This window comes from Panthera uncia, assembly GCF_023721935.1.
Source record: "Panthera uncia isolate 11264 chromosome C1 unlocalized genomic scaffold, Puncia_PCG_1.0 HiC_scaffold_3, whole genome shotgun sequence".
Taxonomy (NCBI): Eukaryota; Metazoa; Chordata; class Mammalia; order Carnivora; family Felidae; genus Panthera; species Panthera uncia.
In genome coordinates this window covers 26767476-26793205 of record NW_026057584.1, presented here as the reverse complement: position 1 = coordinate 26793205, position 25730 = coordinate 26767476, and the positions used below count along the sequence as shown (strand labels likewise).

The following is a 25730-nucleotide window of genomic DNA, read 5'->3' as shown; positions in this document are numbered from 1 at the left end:
ACAGGGTATGAACAAAAACATCAATAAATAAAAGGAGAAAGAGGGGCACCTGGGTGACTTGCTTAAGCATTGATTTCTGCTCAGGTCATGATCTCATGGTTTGTGAGTTCGAGCCCCATGTCAGGCTCTCTGCTCTCAGCACAGAGCCTGCTTCAGATCCTCTCTCATTCTCTCTCTACACCTCCCCCACTCATGCTCCTCTCTCTCTCTCTCTCTCTCTCTCAAAAATAAATAAACATTAAAAAAAAAAGAAAGGGCTTTTTTCCCTCAAAGTAGCACTAGCAACTATTAAGCTAATATGTTCAATGAGAATGATCTAATAAGTAAATTGGATTTTAAAAATAAAACCATCTATCTTCATAGGTGATTTTGTTTTCTAGATTGCAAAATACTCTCTTTCTTCAGTGTTCTGTAAACACTGCCTAATATCTCAGCATTTAGCATGGGTCTGTTCTTTCCTCTTGAATGAAGACACATGTTTTAATATCCTTCCACATAAAAATTTCCATTTGGAGGGATGACATAGAATGTTAAATATAGAGCTTTTCCCTATTCTGAGCGGGCCCAGGAAATGAGCATGCCGAATATCCTCTGTTTAGCACCGGAGCAAAGTAGGTGGGTAATCCCGGCTCCTCCTTTATCCTCTCTCTCTCTCTCTCCTCTCTCTCTCTCTCTCTCTCCTCTCTCTCTCTCTCTCTCTCCTCTCTCTCTCTCTCTCTCTCTCTCTCTCTCTCTCTCGCCCTTCCCTCCCCTTCCCACCTTTCTGTTCTCCTTCCTCCTTAAAAGTCACACTAACAGAGCCTATCACTGCCAATGCAATAGCCACCATTGCTTTCTTTCTCCCCTCTTAATCTCTACCAACTTAATGAGTGAAAATAGGGATCTCATTTCAACTGACCCTCCCCTCCCACCCCAATTCCTAGTGAGATTAACCTCTGAATATTATTGGCCACTTGTCTTCTTCCTCTTGTGGAATGCCCTAGTCAAAAATCCCTTCGGAGGTGTCCCCATTTGGCTTATTGAGTCAGGCCAATTTTTTTTTTTTTACTTTTAAACCTCTCTTAGGGGCACCTGGGTGACTCAGACAGTTAAGCCTCCAACTGGGGCTCAGGTCACGATCTCATAATGGGTTCCAGCCCTGCGCCTGGAGCCTGCTTCAAGTTCTGGGTCTCCCTCTCTCTCAGCCCCTCCCCCACTCGCACTCTGTGCCTCTCTCTCAAAAATAAAATAAAACACTGAAAAAAAAATAAACCTTACTTAAGTTTCCTTGACAAGAAAACTTAATAATCTCATGATGAAAATAATTTAGTAAACAGATGTGGGATGATGCACCCCCTGGCTGTGGTTGCACTTCACTTATTCATTTATTTAAATATCTTTAGTTTATTTAGTGCCAAGAATTTTGCTATACTGGCGTGAGGGTGGTGAATAAGATACAGTACTGTACAAGACTCTGGGAACTTCAAGACAAAGTAAAATATTTAGACATCATAAGTGCTTCTATTATGACTCACACCCGCAGATGAACACCTGCAATAATATTTGGTCTTTTTATTAAGGTTGAAAAAAATGGTTACCTCTATTTGACAGCTGAGACATGACTGTTTTCAAGAAGTGCTCAGAGTCAACTGTGGTCTCACTTTTTCCACTCCCACTCTGACTCATCCTAAATCCCAGCCCACCAAAGATCATCCTGCATGATTTGCCTAAATGTCATTGGCAGGAAGTTGAAAGAAATTTAAGGGAATTTCACATGTGTTGTCAGATGTTTAACTCTATCCTCGGCTTGCTTTCAGCGATGAACAAATGCAAGGGGGCAACCTGGGGCGGAAAGATTTCTGGCGCAAGATGTTCAAATCCCAGAGTGCAGCTAGTGACACCAGCAGCCAATCTGAGCAGGATACTTCAGAATGCACCACTGCCCATTCGGGGACCACCTCTGACCGTCGCGCCCGCTCACGGTCCCGCAGAATTTCCCTCCGGAAGAAGCTTAAACTCCCCATAGGTAAAAGTATGTCTGTATTTATTTATGGATTCTCTTATTCCCTGCCACGTCCTCAAATCAACTCATAATCAAAACAAAGCAATGCATGGTAGGGTAGAGAAAGGGAAAGGCTTCAAGTCACAAGGTTGAGGCTGGCTCATTTATTCATTCATTCATTCATTTTTTTTCGGCAGGTATTCTCAGACCCCTACTATGTGCATTTATGATGTGCAAACACTATGCTAGGCATCAAGGATTAAATGGTGAACAAAATTAACACAGTGCCCAACTTTGCTGAACTTAAAATCTATTAGGGGTGACAGTCACTAAAGCAGATACAACTAAGCATAGTTGCAAACTGTGAATTTTATGAAGGAAATATACATTGTGCTATGAAAGCATGCAAGGAGATCTGACCTAAATTAGGAGGAGGAGGCAGAGATCAGAGAAAGCTTCCTGGAGGAAGAGAGATTAAGATCTTCAGAGTACTGGGGGAAGGAAGAAGGAGAGCACTCTAAATGGTAGCAATAGCATTTGTAAAATATTAGGAGGGAGGGAACTAGAAGAACTGAGATGAGAAGAGTGGCTGTATGACTATGACAGAGCAAGAGGGACTAGGGCATGTGGACCCTACGGGTCAGGTTGGCTCTTCATCCTATAGCCCTACATAGCCTAGGTGGGATGATGAACAAGGGAATACCACAAGCAGGCTAGCTTTTTCTGAAGGATCACTGCTTGTACAACATATTGGCAGGAGCCCAAGTGGTTAAGGGAGAGCAGATAGAAACCTACCTAGTAGTCCAGGTAGAGGTAATGGAAGCTTGGTCACATGGTGACCATGTACAGAGGAGTAGACGGATTTGAGAAACACTTAAGAGGTAAAATCAAGGGTGCCTGGGTGGCTCAGTCGGTTAAGCATCCAACTTTGGTTTAGGTCATGATCTGGGAGTCAAGCCCTGTGTCAGGCCTTGTGCTGACAGCTCACAGCCTGGAGCCTGCTTTGGATTCTGTGTCTCCATCTCTCTCTCTGCCTCTCCCACACTCGTGCTCTCTCTCTTTCTCTCTCTCTCTTTCAAAAATAAATAAACATTTTTTTTATAAAAAGAGGTAAAATCAATAGGACTTAATAGAGGATGTGAAAGTTGTCAAGGGGAACTGGATGGAATATAGTTTTATTCACCAAAGAGGCCCAAGTTCTTTTTGTCCTGGTCTTAGTCATGTAATTTTATGGTCCAACACTGAATATTCAAAGCATGTACAATTTTGAAAACAATTTGTCTTCACTTCAATTTATACCACGCCATGTAACTTTCATTGCTTGCTGAGCACATGCTGACATTTCTTTTTATCTTCTTGGGAGAACATGCTATAATGGTCTAACTTTTCAAAAATTATTAAATAGGAAACTGGCTGAAACGGTCCTCCCTCTCGGGCCTGGCAGATGGCGTGGAGGACCTTCTGGACATCAGCTCTGTGGACCGCCTGTCTTTCATCAGGCAAAGCTCCAAGGTAAACAGGACATCACTTATGTAAGAGAGTGTTGGAGTTGTTGATAGAAAAATGTCAGGGGGCGCCTGGGTGGCGCAGTCGGTTAAGCGTCTGACTTCAGCCAGGTCACGATCTCGCGGTCCGTGAGTTCGAGCCCCGCGTCAGGCTCTGGGCTGATGGCTCGGAGCCTGGAGCCTGTTTCCGATTCTGTGTCTCCCTCTCTCTCTGACCCTCCCCCGTTCATGCTCTGTCTCTCTCTGTCCCAAAAATAAAAGAAAAAACAAACAAACAAACAAACAAACAAAAAAGAAAAATGTCAGGACTGAGAAATGCTAAACACCTGGACTGACCAAATAAGAAAGAGTCGAAGACACTGTCTTCAAGCTGAACCAAGTTTGGAAACTTAAATGAGCAATGAAAACTAAGATATCTAAGTAGTAGGCTATTATTGAAAGGAAGAAAAGAGTAACAAAAAAATTTACATAAAATTATAATGCAGATCTAAAGGTGTACATGGGTATTATTTCCTGGCTATTTTTTTGTTATTCAGTTTTAACTTTATTTTTTTAGTTTTTATTATTAAATTCCAGTGTAATTAACACACAGTGCTATATTACTTTCAAGTGTACAATATAGTGATTCAACAATTCTATACATTACTCAGTGCTCATCATGATAAGTGTACTCTTAATCCCCATCACCTATTTCACCCACCCTACCACCCACCACCCCTCTGGTAACCATCAGTTCTCTGTATTTAAGAGTCTGGTTTTTTGTTTGTCTCTTTTTTTCTTGTTCTTTGTTTTGATTTATAAATTCCACATATAAGTGAAGTCATTTGAAATTTGTCTTTCTCTGACTTATGTCACTTAACATTACACCCTCTAGATCCATCTGTGTTGTTGCAAATGGATTTCTACTCTCAATGCTTTTATTCAACATAGTACTAGAAATCCTAGCCACAGCAATCAGACAAGAAAAGTCAATGAAAGGCATCCAAATTAGTATTTCTCAGATAGTTTTAACTTTTAACACACATGTGAAATTCCTGACATCTGAAGCTCCCACCCAACTATCTGGTATTTTTCTAATGTTTCCTCTTATGCATTAAAACACACATTGATCCTCTTTCTACTACTTTTGCAACCACCTGAACCATTCTTCCTATTGAAAAGGATAAAGAAATTCAGGATCATTTTTTCCCATTAAGTGCTTCTTCATAATACTACTAAGCATTGTAACAGCATACTATTTGGAAAAGGTAATGAATTATGCTCAGTGAAATCCATTGCCTACAAGAGTCTTCCCTGTGCATGATCCACACTATAATTTTTAGTGTATGGTAAGAGTTACATTTCTTTATATATAAATCATTTCCTTATATTATTTCTGCTTTGAAGCTCACTAAAGCCAGTTTTCTTCTATATGTTTTAATAGTAATATTTTGAAATTATAAAAAGAACATATCGACATTATAAGACATTTAGAAAATATATTTTATCCTTCACATTTTTTTGGCTAAAATATTGGCCAAATATTGAGAGTATGTGAAGTCCATAGATTCCTTGCTTGCTGAAAATTTTAAATACTCTTGACCTAAGGGCAAGATCACATTTTAACTCCTGAGGAAAAAACAAACAGACATCTTATTTCACTTTAATTATAGGACACTTTATGAATTAATTTATACTGTTTTATTTTCATAAAAATTTGAAATCTTCTATTTGGCTGTCTTCCAGTTTTGTCTCATCATCAATTGTGGTGTGGTTTTTAAAGGATGAATATACCTTGTTGTTCATAAATTTGAGTTTGGATTTTATCAGACCGAAGCTGTAAGGACATCTCATTTACTCACTGAATTAATTCATAGTGCCTGACTATTTACTTTCAATCTATGACTGGATCCTTCTTCTAATTACAATTATAAGTGATGTCTTCTGTGGTACACATACTTACTGACTAACCAGATGTGGAAGTCTGAAGAACTGAAGTAATCTTCATATTCTAAACAACTTATTTTTCAAGGCAAGAGTTAGTATAAACACAAAGAATTGCCGTTGAGTTTAGCTATCTTACTACTCTCCTTTTTGTCTCAGGTCAAATTTACCAGTGCAGTGAAGCTTTCTGAAGGTGGGCCAGGGAGTGGAATGGAAAATGGAAGAGATGAAGAGGAGAATTTCTTCAAACGTCTTGGTAAATGTCATGCAGCCTAAGAATGACATCCAATTTTCATCACACAGAACACAAATTTGTTTAGATAAAATGGTCCATTTTCTATTTCCATTGATTTCTTATTTCTTTCTTTCTTATATGTGTGTTGTACTACTATAGCTTCTCACTTTCTTATCAATTTTGTTCAACAGACATTTATGGAAGATATTAGGTTTATAAAGAACCTCTCCTTCTGCTATCTGTCCTTTGTTAAAATCTAAGAGCTTTAAAGAACCTTCAGATATCCATCCACCTATCTACTTAGAAACTCTGCACATTATATCCCTGACAAGTGGCCAGCCACCCTCGGAACACCTCCACTGAGGGGGAGTCTGTTACTTTACAAAGCAACTTGTTCCAAAACTAGACAGTTTTAATTGTTAGAAAGTCTTTCCTTACATTCTGAAAATATTCCCATCCATAAATTTGATTCATTAGTTCCAGTTATGATATCTGTGGCCAAACACACAAATATACACATGTAATGCTAACTTAGCCTATTATCTATTTCACATTCTCTCTTTTGATCTCACTTCTGCTGGTCAAACATTTTTGAGTCCTTTTTGTTTTACATGGAAGTGTCTCTAGATCCATCACCATCCTGATTCCATTTTACCGTGCATTCTAATTAAATGATACACTTTACAAGATATGGAGCTTCAGATGGAATGCAGTACATCATATCTGACTTTAATCGGTGTAATAAATAGTGCAACTATTAAGCTCCAGGGACATAGCAAGTGTATGAGCACAATTTAAGGTTGCATTATCAACTTTTATATCACATAGTTGGCTTATACTGAATTTTGGATTAACTTTTGATAGCCCTCTTCCACATGAATGAATATCATGCTATATTTTGATATAGCCATTATTAATTCTTCATCTCAAAATAAATAAAATTTATTGTTTCATTAATTTGGTAGGTGGTTAAGTCATATTCTCAGAACAGAAATTAAGAGACAGAACCAAAACTAAGTTGAATTTGAAATCATTTCTTCTTTACAATTGTGCTATAAGGATTCATCTGCAGAGACATACACATTTCCCTGTTTCCATCCAAATTGTTGCTATTATTACTGGCTGGGACAAATATAAAGATATAACCTCTACAACACTTCTAATTAACTTTTATTAATTAACAATTTGTGGGTACAGTTTTTTAGCCAACCATATACTTAATTTACTAGAATTAGTAAACATTTTCCCATTTCTTGATAAAAATATCATCAGATTTTTAAAAAATCTCACATCTTTATAACTCCATCTAAAGGAAATCTGCAGCTTAGTTCAATACAATGTATTCTTAATGAATCTACAATGATTTCTATGATTACTTCTGTTTAAAAAAATGTTCCTGTTTAATTATCTCTGACAGAATTTGACTAGGGCATACATCAAAGTTATTAGTCTATGGTTTCAAGAATCTTCCTAACTACCAGAACTTTTGTCATTTTCAGTTCCCATAGATTCTTTTCACTCCTCATGATATCTCAGAGTTTTACATATTCTTTTATATATTGTTTATATTTCATTCACAAATAGAAAAGAATGATAGAAAAATTATAGAGAAATATAATATGGAATATTCATAAAGTCTGACTTTGGGATCAATTTGTGTCAGCAGTACCTTAAATAAGACTATCTGTTTCTGTGTATACAGAAGACAAAAACCATAAAATCTAAAATTGATATCTGGAATTTTATGTGCTTTTTACTGGCAAGACAAGATAGCTTATACATCATCATTATTCTTTGCCCACGTTCTCTGGCTAATTAAAGATTATAGGGGTGCCTGGGTGGCTCAGTTGGTTAAGCATTCAATTCTTAATTTTGGGTCAGGTCATGATCTCATAGTGCATGGGTTTAAGCCCCGCACAAGGCTCTGAGCTGGCAGTACAGAGCCTGCTTGGAATTCTCTCTCTGCCCCTCCCTCACTGTTGTGTGTGTGCTTGCTCTCTCTCTCTCTCTTTCTCTCTCTCAAAAATAAATAAATAAACTTTAAAAAATTTAAAAAGAGATTATAAAAGGTATTCTGTGGGATAATTCCTTCTGGATCTCTTGCAGAAGCCAGGTATCCCCAGCTCTTCTAAAAAATTTTAAAAAACATTATCTATTAATCTTACTACATTGCAGTTTGCAACAACTAACTGCCCTTGGCCAGGTGAACATCTCTCTCTCTCTCTCTGAATCTGCTTTTGCCTATCTTTCTTCCTTCCTTTATTTCTTCCTTCCTTCCTTCCTTCCTTCCTTCCTTCCTTCCTTTCCAATCCATATGCACAAATGATTCCTATGCACCCATTATATGTGTATTGTCCTTTTCTTTCTCAATTATTTTGATTTAATCATATTGTCTCTGGCTCTTTAAAGTTATTAAAGAAAACAAACATCAAGCATTCTTACCTTCAATTTAAATGTAGTACTCAAAATTCACTGAGTTAAGATCAAATGCAATAGTTAATAGGATTTCTTTAAAATGTAAAAACATTATTCAATAAATTAAAAATATATCTGAACATTTAACAACACTGAAATTGCATTTATAATAAGCTTTTTCTTCTATGTTTTCATATTCACTAAGAATATTTCATTTTAGAAATCATGTTGTCTTCATTTGAGGGAAGATATTTTATTAAAGCAATTTTTTTTTTCAACTGATTAATAAAATTTACTGAAAATCTTCTATGTGCTCAGCTCTGCCATAAATTCCATGGAAGAGCTGCTTAAAGAAATACTATATTTTGAAGTATCCCTTTTTAAGTTTAACACATTATAAAAACTGTATTCTATATAAATTTATAACTTATACCTCAGTAAATTTAATGTAAAAGATAGTAAATAAATGCAACTAGAATGTACTGAGACAAAAAAATCATTATGTCCAAGGAAGCCAAGAGGCATCCTTACATCCTAGTAAGTTTATATAAAAGATTGACAGGAGATGTATTCTATAGCCAAATTACTTTTAACATTTCTTTTAGGATTACAATATGGAATGCCAACTGGGAACAATTTTACAATCACTTTGTAACATGTACAATGTTGATTTATTTCTTACTATAAGTTTTCCTGACATAATCTCTACCTTCAGCAATATAGAAAACTCTAACCTCCTTCAACATGAACAGTTGTGTATTTTGAGGATGCTCTATGGCATAATGATAAGAGCGTAGGCTTGTGGTCATTAGGTCTGGATTTGAATCCTGACTTGATAACTTTCTCTTGCATGAACTTAGACTGGGCTACTTAACCTATCCCTTCTTTGTGTATCTCTCTGTCTATGTTCTTACTGCTCTCTTGTCTCTCATTCTCTTTCTTTCTCTTTTTCTTAAATCATCTTTAAAGATTTATCTTAAAGGACTATTACAAAAAATAAAATAAATTATAAAATATTTCATACACTATTTGGCATGTACTAAATGCTAAACTATGGTAGCAAATATATGGTTATCCATTAATGCTATATAGATACAATGGAAATTTTCCATTATAAATAGCTTTTTCTTACAAGCGTGATTCATATGTCCTGAGCTCATAGGATTCTACTGATCTTCATACCTGAATAAATATCCATCATTCTGTGAAGCAAAGAATATATGTTCTTCCTGACAAAGATTGTTTTGATCACTTCTCTCTTCATTATTTTACTTAGACTCTTTAATCATATTGTTTCTGAAGTTCTTTTGATCAAAATGGTACTTCCTTTGGTAATATTAAATAGCTTTCTTTTAGAATTCATTATCTTGTCAAATAAATATTGAGAAAAATGATGAAAAGCTTATTATTGTTAAGCCTCCTTTTAATAAGATGATGGCAACTGTCTTTAATAAATCGGTTAAATAAGAATAAGTTTACTGGTCATACATCCTGTCTTATATATTCGTTCTATTACAAATTTGAGGCAGTTGCCACCTAATGTATTGTAAATCTTACTTATAGTAACAAATCATAAAACAACTGGATTCATTAAAAATATATTATTTTATAAAAGTTAAAGGCACTGCTAAGGTTATTCTTTTAACAGATGAGATTTCTGCTGATATGTGCAACTTAAAAGACTGTATATCAATGACTAATAAAGTGACATACAGATAGGACAAATAACAGGAAGTTACTGGTTCTGGTAGTTTTGATAATGCCCAGTGAACAAATAGAGTAGCATTTTGAAAGGCAGCTGTCCAGGAAGTGTTTGTTCCTTATCTATAGCTTTTAGCTCTACCTCCTTTGTGTCATTTGAGATTCTGTCTTCCAAATTGTTTACACCATCAGATTTTTTGTGTGCTATTTCATTTTACAATTGATAAAAAATATGTCACACTAATTGGAAAAAAAAGTGCTGAAGATGTTGAATATGGAATTTTGAATATGGAACATTTGCATCTGTAAAGGAAGTATGCTCATAAGGACTGAAATATGGGAAATTTTGATAATGATCTTTTAATTATATCATGAGGCATTTTTGTGCTTATGAAAATTTTCAAACATAGACAAAAAGTAAAAAGGATGGTCTAACGGATCCCAAATATTCATGACCCATGATCAAACAAAAATTTGATCAAATTTTTCCATATCTGTTTCACCTATCTTTCATGCTTTTTAAAGGTGTTTTTTCAATAAATCCCAGACATACATACATGTGCCTTTGTGCTGAGGCAGCAGGTAGGAAAAGTAGGGCAATAGGTAGAAGGGATCAGGGTATTCTTAACAGAAGAGGTGGGAAAGTCATTTCTGGAGATCCGATCTGTGACTTCTCAATGACAACCTGGAGTTGGTAACCACAAATGAGTGGTGTGAACAGAAATTAAGGGAAGCTCTAAATCAGTGATTCTCATCCTTGGGGTTTATTCTCAGGTATCACAGGTACATTTCAGAATCCTGAGAAGGGGCTTGGACTGGGTTTTAAAAACAATATTCAGCATAATACCCTTATAAAAGGAAATTTTTTAGATATATATTAGAAACTGTAGTAAAGTCAGGAGATATTTAGGTTTTTCAAATGTGCCTATGGATAAAACTAATGAAAAACAATACTTTGTATCACTTTTTTCTTAATGTATGATCCTTAGACTTTCTGTGGTCAATAAATCATGTGGAGTGTTTGTTAAAATATGCACATCCCCCCAGACATGGCATCAAAATTTCTAGTGATGAGACCTGATATTCTGTATTTAATAAGCTCTAGACTGATTCTTATTCATGGGCAGCTTAATTATGGAAAAATAAGTGTGGGGAGGGATCGGTGGTTCCCAAATCTCTGGTCACAGTGCTGGGTCAGGCTGGCTGCCTCATTATGTTCTGAGAGGCTTACAAAGCACAAATTCCTACACTCCACTTCTAAAAATTCTGATTCTGAAAGTCTGGATGAGATTCAGGATCTTACTAGGTAATTTTGATATACAGCCAGGTTTAGAAATCCTGGAATTAAATGACCAACATCTAAGATTTTTACAACTCCAAAAGTCAGTGATTCTTTGTATTATTACTGAGCTATCAATATCCTGTCCTTGATAATAGATTTAAAATTGCACAGTACTTGCATCGTCCATAAAATAGAAGTTAGTTGTCGATTACAAGAAGAATCATTTTAAATATACTAAGGTTTCTTGCTAGTATTAGAGAAGAGACCTGGTAGCAAAATGATCAGATCCTATATTCATGTAAAACTCTGCACATGCATATGCTATGTGTCACCAGATTCCCAAAAGCCATGGTACATCTAAATCAGGCATTAGGATGGAAAGGAAGGAGGTGGAGTCAGGGAGAAAGTTTTCAGGCCAACTCTACAGAAAACATAGTGTTATAACTTTGAAGCTCTTTTTCAATCTATGACCCATTATACTCTCTCTCCTTCATTCCTCCACCATGGGAAAACCCCTACAGGTTGCCACAGTTTTGATGACCATCTGTCTTCCAACCAAGATGGTGGAAAAAGCAAAAACGTGGTGAATCTTGGAGCAATCCGACAAGGCATGAAGCGCTTTCAATTTCTGTTAAACTGCTGTGAGCCAGGGACAATACCTGATGCATCCATCCTGGCAGCTGCTTTGGATCTTGTAAGTTGTTAGAAGAATTTGCCCACTCTATCTCCCATTACAATTAATACTGCTAATGGAGGAAAGCATGAGTCCCTAATCTTAACCCTATCTGTGGAGCTATTTTTTTTAATTAATGCTTTATAGTTTTCAGAGGACAGGTCTTTCAAAACCTCCTTGCTTAAGCTTATTTATAGGTATTTTATTATTTTGCATACAATTATAAATGGGATTGTTTTCTTAGTTTCCCTTTCTGGTACTTCATTATTAGTGCATAGAAGTGCAACAGATTTCCATATATTAAATTTGTATCCTGTGACTTTACTGAATTTATTTATCAGTTCTAGTAGATTTTTGGTGAGTCTTTAGGGTTTTCTATATATAGCATTATGTCATCTGCAAATAGTAAAAAGTTTACTTCTTTCTCCAATTAGGTTGCTTTCTATTTCTTTTTCTTGTCTGATTGCTATGGCTAGGACTTTCAATACTATGTTGAATGAAAATGACAGTGGACATTCTCATCTTGGCCCTAATCTTAGAGGAAAAGCTCAGTTTTTCACCATTGAGTATGATGTCAGCTGTGGGTGTTTTGTGTATGGCCTTTATGCTGTTGAGGAATGTTCCCACTAAACCAACTTGGTTGAGAGTTTTTTTCAAGAATGAATGTTGTACTTTGTCAAATGCTTTTTCTACATTTATTGAGATGATCGTATAGTTTTTGTGGGTTTATTTTTTTGTTTGCTTTTCTCAGCACTAATGGCAAAAGAAGGAAGAAAGGTGGTGAGATGAAAAAAAGAAAAGGACAAATTTTAATAAATATGCACTGGGAAGTAGACTGTATAGCATTATGATTAAAAGGATATGAGGGCTTTAGAATCTGACTACCTGGATCAAAATCACTCTAACATTCACCAGACGAACTTCTGTAAAATGAAAGAGTAATAATCACATACCTACCTCCTCAGGCTAGTGTGAGGATTAAATGAGGCATTAAATAGAAAGCCTTCATCACAGTGCCTGGTAAGATAACTGTTCAATAAAGTAGGTCATTATTATTATTTTGTTATTATTAGTTTTAGGTTTGTCATGTATTAGTACTTAAACATCTCTGAGACGTTGTTTAATTGTCTATCAATTGGAGGAAAGATATGAAGGATCAATTTAAATTAATTGTGCAGAAGTGCTTTGAACTTCATGCTATTATATACAAAGGCAAGGGTTTAAGGAATATAAAGTGAATCTTCTTTAGAAAGGGCTTCTGTCAGGTAAACTAGGCCCAGATATGAGTTTTGAACTCAGTCTCTCAATTTCCTTTATTTATCTCTGGTTTAATAAATTCTTCATACACTGTGTAAATTCTGGGTACTCAATACCAGATAAGCATCAACAATAAAAGTCTTTTATTTTCTCTTTTAAAAAATACAAACTTGTTTCTGATTCTGTGTCTCCCTCTCTCTCTGCCCCTCCCCTGTTCATGCTCTGTCTCTCTCTGTCTCAAAAATAAATAAACGTTAAAAAAAAATTAAAATTAAAAAAAAAAAATACAAACTAAAATAGACTGTTTTTAAAACAAAAAGCTTTAAGCCTGCCTATAAATGATCTGTTTTCCAGATTTTGTAGCACATGAATAACTGATCATTGGCCACCCATATTTTACCTTTGAAAATAATCCAAATATAATCATGTAATTTATGACATTTTTTTGGTGACATTTGCAGCTTTTGCTCTCAGGATAGTGACTAGCAAGAGAGGTGGTTTCATTTAAGCCTGAAACACAAATACCACTGTAATCCCCCAAAATGATTACTTGTTGTATAAGATTTTTCAGTCAGTTCCCCATTCCCAGATATTGGCCATTGTGAATACTTATATATTCCAAAATGTTCAATGTGTATTGATGTCTGCTTTGGTGACTATTAAATGTGAAGAATCATGAGCCTCCAGGAGAGCTGAGGCTGGTGACAATCAATCAAAAACAAGGTGCCTGTCTAAAGCAAGAGTTTGACAAGGCAAGGAACCAATCCCTTGTTTTTTAAGTGGGAGAATGGTAACTAGCCTGCCACCCCTTTGAGTTGCGCAATGATGTTTTTTAATCACTACTGACCTATTCCAAAAGGAGCAGATTAAAATAAAAAAATGTGACAAATTCATAAGAAAAGGACAAACAATGGAACATTCACATAAGGAGTAAGTATATGAACAGCCAGTTCACCAAAAATATTAACACCCAATTAAGTATGTTCCATCTTATTTGCACTTAAGAAATGCTCATTAACGTGTCCATAAATTCCTATATTCTAACCATCGAATGATTAGAAAGTGTTGACAGGGAATAAAATGTCAGACACCACTACATGATGTTGGTTAGTGGTGGAAGCAGCAGGATTTGATTAAGAATAGAAGGAAGTCAGAATAACAGGGTAATGAGATGGTGGTAATGGGGAGTGGAGCACTCCTTGGCCCCTCCCTGCATAGTAAATAATTTTAAAGTGGATATTGTCACAGAGGAGGGGCAGTTCTCTGCATATTAACTATATCAAGTGGCATGAGTGGTGGAATTAAAAAGTGGCTTAAAAGATATGGCCCAATGTGGCTTAAAAGATACTCATCATATAATTAATTCTACCAATATCTATTGAGAGCTTCCCATGTACCAAGCATGGTGCTAGCTGTTAATAACGATGCAACAAAACAACTTCTTTTGAATCTTTTTTACTGAAGATTGTATTTGCCTAGTGATCTGTTTTCCAGCCTTCTTACTGTACAGCATTCTAGGGTAGATAAACTAATGATTAACATTTATTGTGTGCCTACTGTTTCCAAATGAAAAAAAGACTGAAGCTCAGAAAGACCAACTAACAGTCCAGGACTACACAGCTAGCAAAGGATAGAGCCAGATTAGACCTCTGTGTGTCTTTAAAGACTGTATTTTGGTTGTCTCATTAAAAAAATTATGTGAGATAACTATAGGAACTTATTTTAAAACATGCAAAAGTAATAAATTCTGTATTTTATACATGATAAATGTAAGTAAGAAAGTAAAGATGACAGAAGTTAGTTGAACTCACAGTAACAATTAGGCGTTAGCACTTTACAGGTAGGTGGTTTAAGCTGTAATGTTCCAAAGGTACCGTCATGTCTATTTTCGTGTCAATCTTAAAGTCACAGCTACTTTGGGAGATTTTTAGACAAGATGGGGGATCAAATTTCTCAAGCAACTGCCTAATGAGATTATGGAAAATGATAATAACAAATCATATTATTTCAAATTTTTGAAAAAATGGTAGAAAGATGATATAGACACAGCTGTCCATACAACTTGGAAAATGATGGCATGATAACATTTAAACAGCTATTATGAATTTTAATGGTCCAAAAGCATTTGAATCCTTTAAAAAGTTTCCTTTACACACGAATACATGATGAACTCATAATCAGAAAATATGGGAGTTTTTCTTTAAAGATTCATACCACATATTCACTCTCTAAACCAGTATTTCTTTTTTTTAAGATGTTTATTCATTTTTGAGAGAGAAGAAGACAGAGCATGAGTGGGAAAGAGGCAGAGAGAGAGGGAGAGACAGACTCTGAAGCAGGCTCCAGGCTCTGAGCTGTCAGCACAAAGCCCGACACAGGGCCTGAACTCACAAACCATGAGATCATGACCTGAGCCAAAGTTGTAACGGACTGAGCCACCCAGGGGCTCCACTAAACCAGTGATTCTTAATATTTTGGAGACATAGACTCTTTTAGAATTGGATTAAAGCTCTGGAAATTTTCCCAAGAGAAGTGCACTTGTAGACAAAATTTAACAAATAATATTAGAAGCTTTACGGACTCCCTGCAAAACCCATCCATGAAAACAAAACTATTAAGAATTAAATCTCAATTAATGCATTATTACTGGCAAATGAAACATTTTAGTCAAGTAATTGGACTGATTACTTTTATTAACAATTATTGGTGTTATGAAAACAGAATAATTGCTTCCTATATATAATACTTAGGAATTGTATAAGATATGTGGGCATGGGAGAAATATGAGGCTTGTCACAAAGAGAGCATTTAAAGATTTGAAAAATAATCCCAATAGAACAAATGAATACTGGTTTCTGAATGTAGATTATTTTAAGAGGAATACTGATCAATACTTTGATAATCAAGTCTCTTTGGTGTTGACATTTCATCCCCTCCTACCAAATGGTTTCATACCTATTTGATTTCCAACTGCTATAATGCTTAGTTTTCAAGGAGATGAGGTTACAGGGGTTTCCAGATACAAGTACACTCTTTTCCTGCCTGTAGCTTGACTCCTACCCCTAAGTTGGGCTGAATCCCACTGGAAACTTAAAATTTATTTTACTTCCCCAAAATATGGCTATTGCCGGATAGTTACCAGACCACTAGATTCTCTTTTCTTCCTTTCCTTTGGAACCTACTCTGGCCCTGCTTGACCTTCTCAATCTTATAAATCTCATGGTAAGAAAGAAAATAAAGGGGTTTGATGTTTATAAGCAGTGTCTTTGAGCCTCAAAGAAAAGAAGCATTTTCTGATCATTGTAGATGTCCAGTGATGGGGTAGCTCCACTGAGAAGTGATCAGTTCTTTGTCACTAGACTGGATTCAATGGGGGCCACTGTACAGAGGGGCCACAAGAAGTGGGTGGTTTGTATTATTCCCTTTCATACCTGAGTCTGTGATTCGAGGTCAAGGCCAAGGAGTATACAGAGTTTAGAGGTGACAGTTCCAGATACCAGAATCAGTAAAGGTTTAAAGGAGTGTGGTAGTCTCCATTATCAGACAAAGAATCTAGGTAGAGCTCATTGAATAAAAGGGAGAGGTAATGATGGTGGCAGTAGTGGATAACCATAGTAACATTTTCATTATACTTGATAGTTTATAAAGCACTTTCACATTTATTACCTTGTTCACATGAGAGGAAAGGAACCAGCTCAGGGAACAGTCCCCAACTAAGGGCACAACTTAAATCCAGTTTCTCAAGTACGGAAAAGTGAAGGAACGGATCACTGATGAATTGTGACAAGCATCCTGAGGAAGGGGAACAGAGCTGTGTGTCCTGTGTGCTTGACTCAAGGTAGCCTTCAGTATTTACTGTCATTTGCCCAGGTATGACAACTGCATACCTGTTCATCTGGGTTAAGAGTTTCTTGGAATTACTCTTTCACAAATGCCCTCCACTAAATGTATTTTTAGCTTTGTTTCCTCTGTATTTGGCGTCACTTAATATCTGATTTCATCTTCCTCCTGGCTTTCAGAAATGTCTCACTGTTAAAATATGTCTTACATGTTTTACAATGCATTTGTGGTTTTTGTCATATAGGTATAATTGTGTGAATATGGATAGAAATTTCTATCAAGTAGAAAGATGAATATAGAAATATCTGTATTTCTACCATATAGAAATATGAATATAGAAACATAGAGAGAGGTAGGTATAAATATAAATGACATAGATGGATAGATTGCTGATTGATAGATACATAGATGAGATCCAGATACAGATATGGATATAGGCATACTTCTTGATTTTGCCATTTCATCACATAGGATTTGGGAGAGGAGGGAAAGACAAATGTGTTCATTTCATCATCACAATCCATTCCAACACTCTCCCTTCTCTCCTTTATTGTTTGCTTCTGTTGGATGTTGCATTTATTTTTAAGTGCAGCTTAAATACACTTTTTGCATTATGATGTAATTTTTATTTCAGAAGTTTTCACTGTTTTATTGCCTTAATCATAGATTGTAAATGTGACTTTTTCAAATTTGCAATTTTCTTCAGAATTAAAAAGTATCATTAAATGAAAGAAATGTTAGAGATGTCAACATTCCGAGTCTTTCTGCAGGTTTGGTTTTAAACAATTCTCTTGTCATTATTGCTCTGACTACTCAACTTGGGGATAATTGGTTTAATTTTAAGTCCAGCACAGCTCTGCCTCACGCTCTTTCTTTTTCGTACAAATTTAATAGACACAACTGTAAAGCATTTTAGAAAAGACATGTTTTAGAAAAACCTCATTTGTCTCCAGGTTTATGTAATCTGCAAGCACAAAAATAGAAAAATTAAACAGTTCTAACGAAAGGCACTTCTGTTTTCTGTATAGTTCAGATGAAATATTGTGTCCTTTTTTAGTCAGTTAAATATATAACATGAACAGACATAGTGATCTCTAATTTATTAGCATGAATAACACTAGTAATAATGTCTTTTGCATTAGGAGAAATTCCAAGAAGGCAAGAAAGTCAGTGATATTATAGAATTCTCTCTGGTCTGGGATGGAGAAAACCTAATTCTTGGTAAATTACATAGCCTTATAAATAGATAGCTTTAGGAACGATTGTATAATTTTTTCTCCAACTGAGGCACTTTGGAGAGTGAAAGGGGATGCTATCAAGAATTATACCAGTTAGGGGCGCCTGGGTGGCGCAGTCGGTTAAGCGTCCGACTTCAGCCAGGTCACGATCTCGCGGTCCGTGAGTTCGAGCCCCGCGTCAGGCTCTGGGCTGATGGCTCGGAGCCTGGAGCCTGTTTCCGATTCTGTGTCTCCCTCTCTCTCTGACCCTCCCCCGTTCATTCTCTGTCTCTGTCCCAAAAATAAATAAAAAACGTTTGAAAAAAAAATTTAAAAAAAGAAAATCTACCAGATAAATGAAATTAAAAAAAAAAAAGAAAGAATTATACCAGTTAAGCAGAATAAACTGGAAGTCTTTGGGAGAAAGCGAAACACAGGTTCCCATAGATATAGTCACACTTTCAGGTTCACTGCATCGAATTTGATCCACACAGGGCTTTCCATCATAAGACTACTTGGTGATCAATGCAGATTAGCTTCTTTCAGGGAAGTAGGAATATACATGCCTACGAGGAACTATCAAAGTGAAATCATATTGTGTTCTCTTTTGAATCATAAGAAAGGTTGAAATAATTCAGTAATAACCAAAACTAAATCATGAAATTATTCACTTGATTCTAGTGCTATTTCTATATTATTGAATTTTTAAAAAGATCCTAACTATGAAATGTAGCATAAAAGTAATATATATCATAAACATGAAGAGTTGAAGGGGAAAAAAAGTTTTAATGTCACATATCCACCACTACCTTAAAATAGGACATTTCCAGTTTTTTAAAGTTGCTTGGATTCCCTTCCCTAATCATATACCCCCTATCTCCCAGAAGACCCTGCTCTCTTGAACTTTATTTTATCTTTCCTGTGCTTTCTTTATTTTACCACATGCACTTGTATCTCTAGGAAATACATTGTTTCTTTTTGTTTTGTTTGCCTAGTTCTAAAATTCATTTAAATTAAATTATACCATCCTCTTTTTGTTCCATGTTTCATTTGAGTTCACCTTTGTTGATGCTTTAGCATCAATACAATCATTTTCACTGGTGAATGATGTTTGTTTGAATATGTCAGTTTACATATCCGTTCAATGTTAGATGGATATTTTTATTTTTTCAAAATTTTGACTATTTTGAACAATGCCTTCGTGAGTGTTACTGCATATGGGCCTTGATTTACAGTTTTCAAAATACATGCGTGGGTGGCATTACTGAATCATAATTTTACTATAGGATACCAAAGTGTATTTCAAAGTAGTTGCAGCAATTACTGGCACCAACATTGTAATAAAAGCTGCTGTTGCTCTGTGCTCTTATCTTGTATTGTCCAACATTTTTATCTTTACCAGTCTGATGAATTAAAGTAACAACACTTTATATTTCAACCTAAAATCTGAAATGTCTTCTTATACCATTTACCATTCACGTTTCACTTTGGCAAAAGATCCCATGTGTTTATTTTCTATTTTTTCGAGGATTATTTAAATTTTGTTGAGGATTTTAAAAGGATATAGATATTGTCAATAAGAATCCATTTTCTGTTCCCTACTTTGTGGCTCATTTTCATCTTATTCCTTATACTAAATTTTAATAAAGAGAAAATTTTAATTTGATTCATTAAAATTTTCTTTATGGCTAGCAGTTTTTTTTTAACAGATTTTTAAAGAAATTCCAAGACAATAAATATATTCTTATTTTTTCTTATAAAAGTTTTAAAGTTTGCATTACACACCGAAGTCCTTAGCTAGAACTTACCATGTGATTGGTATAAGATAGGAAATTGTTTTCTTAATCCTTTTTTATCCACATGGAAAATAATTATCCTAGCATAATATATTACTAGTTCCTACTTTATTCTCTGATGTGCGGAGAATTCATTTCATTTATTGCTTTGAATTCATAGTATTATCTTAATTATGTGTCAGATTTTCATATATGCATGAGTGTAATTTTGAGGGTTTCTGTTTTTGTTTTTTGTTCTATTCCCCTTGTACCCTAAGTTAAACTACTCTGTTTTAATAGCTAGAACTTTTAATGTCACCTAAGCTATTTATGGCTCTTTGCTCTTCCGTGTGAGTTTTATAATTAGGTTGTCAGGTTTCATAAAAATACTTTGATTTATTCTTGGAATTATATCGAGTCCATAGATAAATATAGAGATAACTGAAATTCAAATTGAAATTCAGTTCTTAATTGGTTAGTCAAAAGTTCTACTTCCTTCTGAATCAATGTAATTTTAATTTTTTTAGTAATTTGTCAATTTCACCTACATTTACATGGGTTTTTTGGCATAAAATTTATCATAACATTTTCTTATTAGCTCTTAATCTTTGCAGTATCTGTAGTTATTCTATGTTTTTATTTCTAAAATTGTGGCGTTTTTTCTTGTTTAGGCTTGCCAGATATTTGTCAATTTTATTAGTTTTTTTTTAATGGCCTTGTTGATTCTGTGTTATCTTTGTTCTCAAATTCATTACGTCCTGCTCTTTATTTTCTTCTCTTGTTTTGAATTCATTGTATTTTTTTTAGCTTATTGGCTGATTGCTGAGCTAATAATTTCACTTTTCCTTTTCAAAACTGATCATTTAGCTATAAATTTCCCTCAAATACTACTTTAACTACACACCATAAATTTTGATAAGCTGTATTTTTGCTACAACTTATTTTTAAGTAATTTTTAATTTCTTTAATCTTTTTTTTTTTTGACCCATGGGCTATTTAGATGGGTATGTGTGTGTTTCAGTTTATAAATTCCAAGGTTTTATTAGGCATCCATTTGCTATTGATTTGTAAGTTTGTTTTTGCATACTGATTCTTTAGAATTAATGGAGACTTGTTTTATGAACCAGAACATTATTGATTTTCATAAATGTCCCATTTGTGGTTGAAAAGAATGTGCAGTCTCCAATTCTTAGGTGTAGTATTTTATATTCAAATCTCCATTCTTATTTACTTCTTACTGTTTGATATGTGGATTACTAAGTTGTGGGGTTTTTTAAATTTAAATTTTATGTTTTATTTTTAAAAATTTACATCCAAATTAGTTAGCATATAGTGCAACAATGATTTCAGGAGTAGATTCCTTAATGCCCCTCACCCATTTAGCCCAACCCCCTCCCACAACCCCTCCAGTAACCCTCAGTTTGTTCTCCATATTTATGAGTCTCTTCTGTTTTGTCCCCCTCCCTGTTTTGATATTATTTTTGTTTCCCTTCCCTTATGTTCATCTGTTTTGTCTCTTAAAGTCCTCATATGAGGGAAGTCATATGATTTTTGTCTTTCTCTGACTGACTAATTTCACTTAGCATAATACCCTCTAGTTCCATCCACGTAGTTGCAAATGGCAAGATTTCATTCTTTTTGATTGCTGAGTAATATTCCATTGTATATATATACCACATCTTCTTTATCCATTCATCCATGGATGGACATTTGGGCTCTTTCCATACTTTGGCTATTGTTGATAGTGCTGCTATAAACATGGAGGTGCATGTGTCCCTTCGAAACAGCACACCTGTATCCCATGGATAAATGCCTAGTAGTGCAATTGCTGGGTTGTAGGGTAGTTCTATTTTTAGTTTTTTGAGGAACCTCCATACTGTTTTCGAGAGTGGCTGCACCAGCTTGCACTGCCACCAACAATGCAAGAGAGATCCTCTTTCTCCACATCCTCACCAACATCTGTCATTGCCTGAGTTGTTAATATTAGCCATTCTGACAGGCGTGAGGTCGTATCTCATTGTGGTTTTGATTTGTATTTTCCAGATGATGAGTGATGTTGAGCATTTTTTCATGTGTCGGTTGGCCATCTGGATGTCTTCTTTGGAGAAGTGTCTATTCATGTCTTTTGCCCATTTCTTCACTGGATTATTTGTTTCTTGGGTGTTGAGTTTGATAAGTTCTGTATAGAGTTTGGATACTAAGTTGTGTTTAAATCTTCACACTGATGGCAAATTTGATGGCATTTATAGTTGTAGTTCTGACAATCTATATTTATTTAGTAGCAGTTTAGAAGTATGGCAAGTATCTAGTGCTATGAGCCTTTTATCACTAGCTAGTGACCCAGTTTATTTTTAGTAAGATAGATTTCTCTCTGATTCCAATACAGATGAAATCATTTTATTAGGTTAACATTGGCTTGGTATGTCCTTTTGCCAATAATTTACTTTCAACTTTTCTATATGTTTGTGTTTTAGGTATGATTCTCATAAAAAAATACACTGAATTTTTTATACTACTTTACCAACCTTTTCCCCTGGAAAATTTAGTACCTTTGCACAGATTAATGATTGCTGATATAGATTAACCTCACTTTTTTTTGCCTATTTATCACACATTTTCATTATTTCATTGTATATGTGTTCTTATTTCTATTTTATATCCTCTTTTAGATTGTGATGGATTTAGTTTTATTTCTATTGATTTGGTTTGGTTTGGTTTAGCTTTGTTTTATTTATTTTCCTTCACTAGATTGGAAATTATTGTATTCTGTTTTTATTTTTTAAAATTACATATTTCAATAAATGAAGTCTATAATTAGTATCCATACTCTTCCCTCAAACAGTAAAATACTGTAAAGGATTTTAACCCCAACTATTGTTCAAGATTTAGTTCCAGCTTGTTTTTGTTTCAGCATTGACAAAGCAGACAATATTTTTATTGATTTTCAGGAAAATTATTTTTGAATTTACCCAAAAGCTTAGCATATTCTCTGCTCCCCATTTCTCCTTGAATCTCATACATTCTCCCTAGGATCCATGTTCTTTGAAGGTGACCTTTCAGAAGTTTCTTTAGTGATGATCAATTGGCAGTAGCTCTCACAACTACAATTTACTTGAAAATGTATTTATTTTGATCTCATTCTTGAAAGATACTTTTGGGGCGCCTGGGTGGCTCAGTCGGTTAAGCGCCCGACTTCGGCTCAGGTCATGATCTCGCGGTCTGTGGGTTCGAGCTCCGCATCGGGCTCTGTGCTGACCGCTCAGAGCCTGGAGCCTGTTTCAGATTCTGTGTCTCCCTCTTTCTCTGACCCTCCCCTGTTCATGCTCTGTCTCTCTCTGTCTCAAAAATAAATAAACGTTAAAAAAAAAATGAAAGATACTTTTGCTGGAATTATAATTACAAGCTAACATTTTCTTTCTGTACCTCAAAGTTCTTACCCCATTCTTTTCTGACTTTATCAACATTCATTTATAGTAACATGCATAATATAATCTGTCTCCCTTAATTGCTTTTAACACTTTCTTTTTATTGTTGATATTTTGCAGTTTCACTAAGATGTTTCTGGCTCATTTTTCTTACTTTAGGTTCATAAAGCCCCTGAATCATGTACTTGGCATATTATATATGTTCTGCAAATTGTTCAATTATTATCTCTTCAAAACTTCTATCTTTCACATTTTATCTAATCTTTAGTTCTATGAATTAAAAAGGTATATGATAGATCTTATTGTTTTATCCTCTGTTTTTGACAATTTCTCTTTCATATTTTTCATTTCTTTGTTTCTTTCAATCTATATCCTGAGTACATTGCTGAGATATGTCTTCCATTTCACATTTTCTCTTTTCAACTTTGTCTAATCCCATGGTTCTAAGCCGCAAGAAATTTTACCCAACAAGGGACACTTGACAATGTCTGGAAGAATTTTTTATTGTCACAACCTGGTGGTCGCTACTCGAATCTCGTGGGTAGATAACAAAAATGCTGACAAACATCTCCTAATACATAGTGCACCCTCCGTAAAGAAAGAATTATCTGGCCCAAATGGTGATAGTGCTAAAGTTGAGAACACTTGATCTAATCTGTCTTTTAATCTATACATTGAGTTTGAAATTTCGAGTACTACTTTTTATTTGTAGAAGTTTTATTTGATCCTTGTTTTAAAACTACCAGGTCAACTTTGATAACCTATTTCTTCATCATACATTTCAATATCCACATTAATCTTTAGATGTATCTGATACCGTACAATTCCAATAACTCCTGTCTTTGTGAGTTTGATTCTATACTTTGTTGTTTCTGCTCTTACTCACGGTAGATTTTTAAATGTATTTGTTATGTGAACTTAACTTCTTGAGATTTTATCTGTGAGAATTCTTTAAGACCTGTATTAAAAGCAGTGTTATTTAGCAGATCAGCAATATCAGCATCATCTGTGCACATGTTTGAAATGCAAATTTTCAGGCCCTCAATATATCTCCTGAATCAGAATGTTTGGGATGGGACCAAAAAAATCTATTTTTGTCTATATTCCCCAGTGACTCTTATTCACACTTAAGTCTGAAGATTTGAGAAGTACTGATGTAAAATATTCCTCCAGAGAGGATTTCCATTTCCTTTCTCAGGCATGGAAGCAGCACTAACCTAAGATTATTTTTAAATGATATTTTTAGTGGTCAAGGAGCATGGAAGTCATACCCATTCTAGTCCAAACTTATACAAAAACGTGGGATTTTGATTAGGAGTTCTCATAAAAGAATCTTTTTTGTTTTGTTTTTTGTTTGTTGATTTGTTTATTTCTGTTTTACCCAGAGCCAGAGCCAAGTCTTTTCAGGCAAACCTACTTCTGCGGGGTAGATCTTTTTCTTATTCATTCACTGAACATAAGTCACACCTGGGATCTTGGCTTTATGTAGGAATGAATGAACTGACCTCCCACTCTGCTTGGGCCCAGACATTTAACTCATGGCCCATTGAAAACCCAGGGTCTGGCCTCTCCACGGTCAGTAGAAACCTTCAGGGTAATTATTCCTATGCTTGCTCTCACCCCTCTCTTTCCCCCACCCAAAATAATACTTTCTTGTAATTTCTTCTCTCCAGCAGTCTATTATCTCATGTTAGAAACAAAAGAAAGACAAAATGAAAACTTTGGGGGATATTTTATCCAGTATTTTTAGAAGTCTAAACCAAAGGAAGTTTGTTTCTACACGTAATCCATCAGATTGTCAGAAACAGAAGACTTTATTTAGTTTTTATAATACCCAAAATTTTAGTGTGATATGAGTAACTGTTAAAATGACTAGCCATCTAGACCATGTACTAAAATATAATGCCTGCCTCTAGCCTGATAACCAAATGATTTCAGTTGCCCACAGCTACTGTGGAAATGAGCAAGGGCAGAGACAGCCTGTCAGTTACTTAATGATCTCAGTCAGGCAGAGAATTCAATATAGGCTAAGTAATAAATACTGACTCACAAGCACATATCCTCTAGCAAACGAGGTTCCAATGCACATTAGGACCCACAATAACTGCTTATTCCCATTGGTTTTAAATAAATAGGTACCCTATGCCAGCAAGAGCTTTATATTTTATTGTAAGGCATAAAAATATTATGTAATTCCCCAGGGGCCAACATAAACTATTCAGTCTTTTAAAACAGTTAGTTCCTGTCCAGTGTTTTTTATATGAGTTTTCAGAATCAGTTAGGTTTCTTCTCACATAATAAGTTTAGATATAGTCCTTCAGGGAAAGAAATGTATTGCAATTATAACCTTCAATTAACCATCGTATCTTGGTAACAATATTTTCTAAGTCCCCAGGCAAAATAAAGCACAGCTGCTTGAATTAGTGTTCCAATTCTCTCCTTCACTTTCATAAAGGAAACATTCAATATACATAATGATCTTATAAAATGCAGGAAAAGTG

At 35.0% G+C, this 25730-nt stretch overlaps 1 protein-coding gene across 3 annotated transcripts in view; it reads left to right on the top strand.

Moving 5' to 3' along the window:
* UNC80 (unc-80 homolog, NALCN channel complex subunit) overlaps window positions 1-25730 on the top strand; it is a 224490-nt gene that overhangs the window by 65914 nt on the left and 132846 nt on the right. For 2 of the 3 annotated variants that reach the window (XM_049615007.1, XM_049615006.1), the window contains exons 19-22: window positions 1797-2011; window positions 3387-3493; window positions 5569-5665; window positions 11564-11736. In XM_049615007.1, coding sequence (XP_049470964.1) covers window positions 1797-2011; window positions 3387-3493; window positions 5569-5665; window positions 11564-11736 — 592 coding nt within the window. The remainder of the gene's footprint in view (window positions 1-1796; window positions 2012-3386; window positions 3494-5568; window positions 5666-11563; window positions 11737-25730) is intronic. The other variant, XM_049615005.1, reaches the window with a different exon arrangement.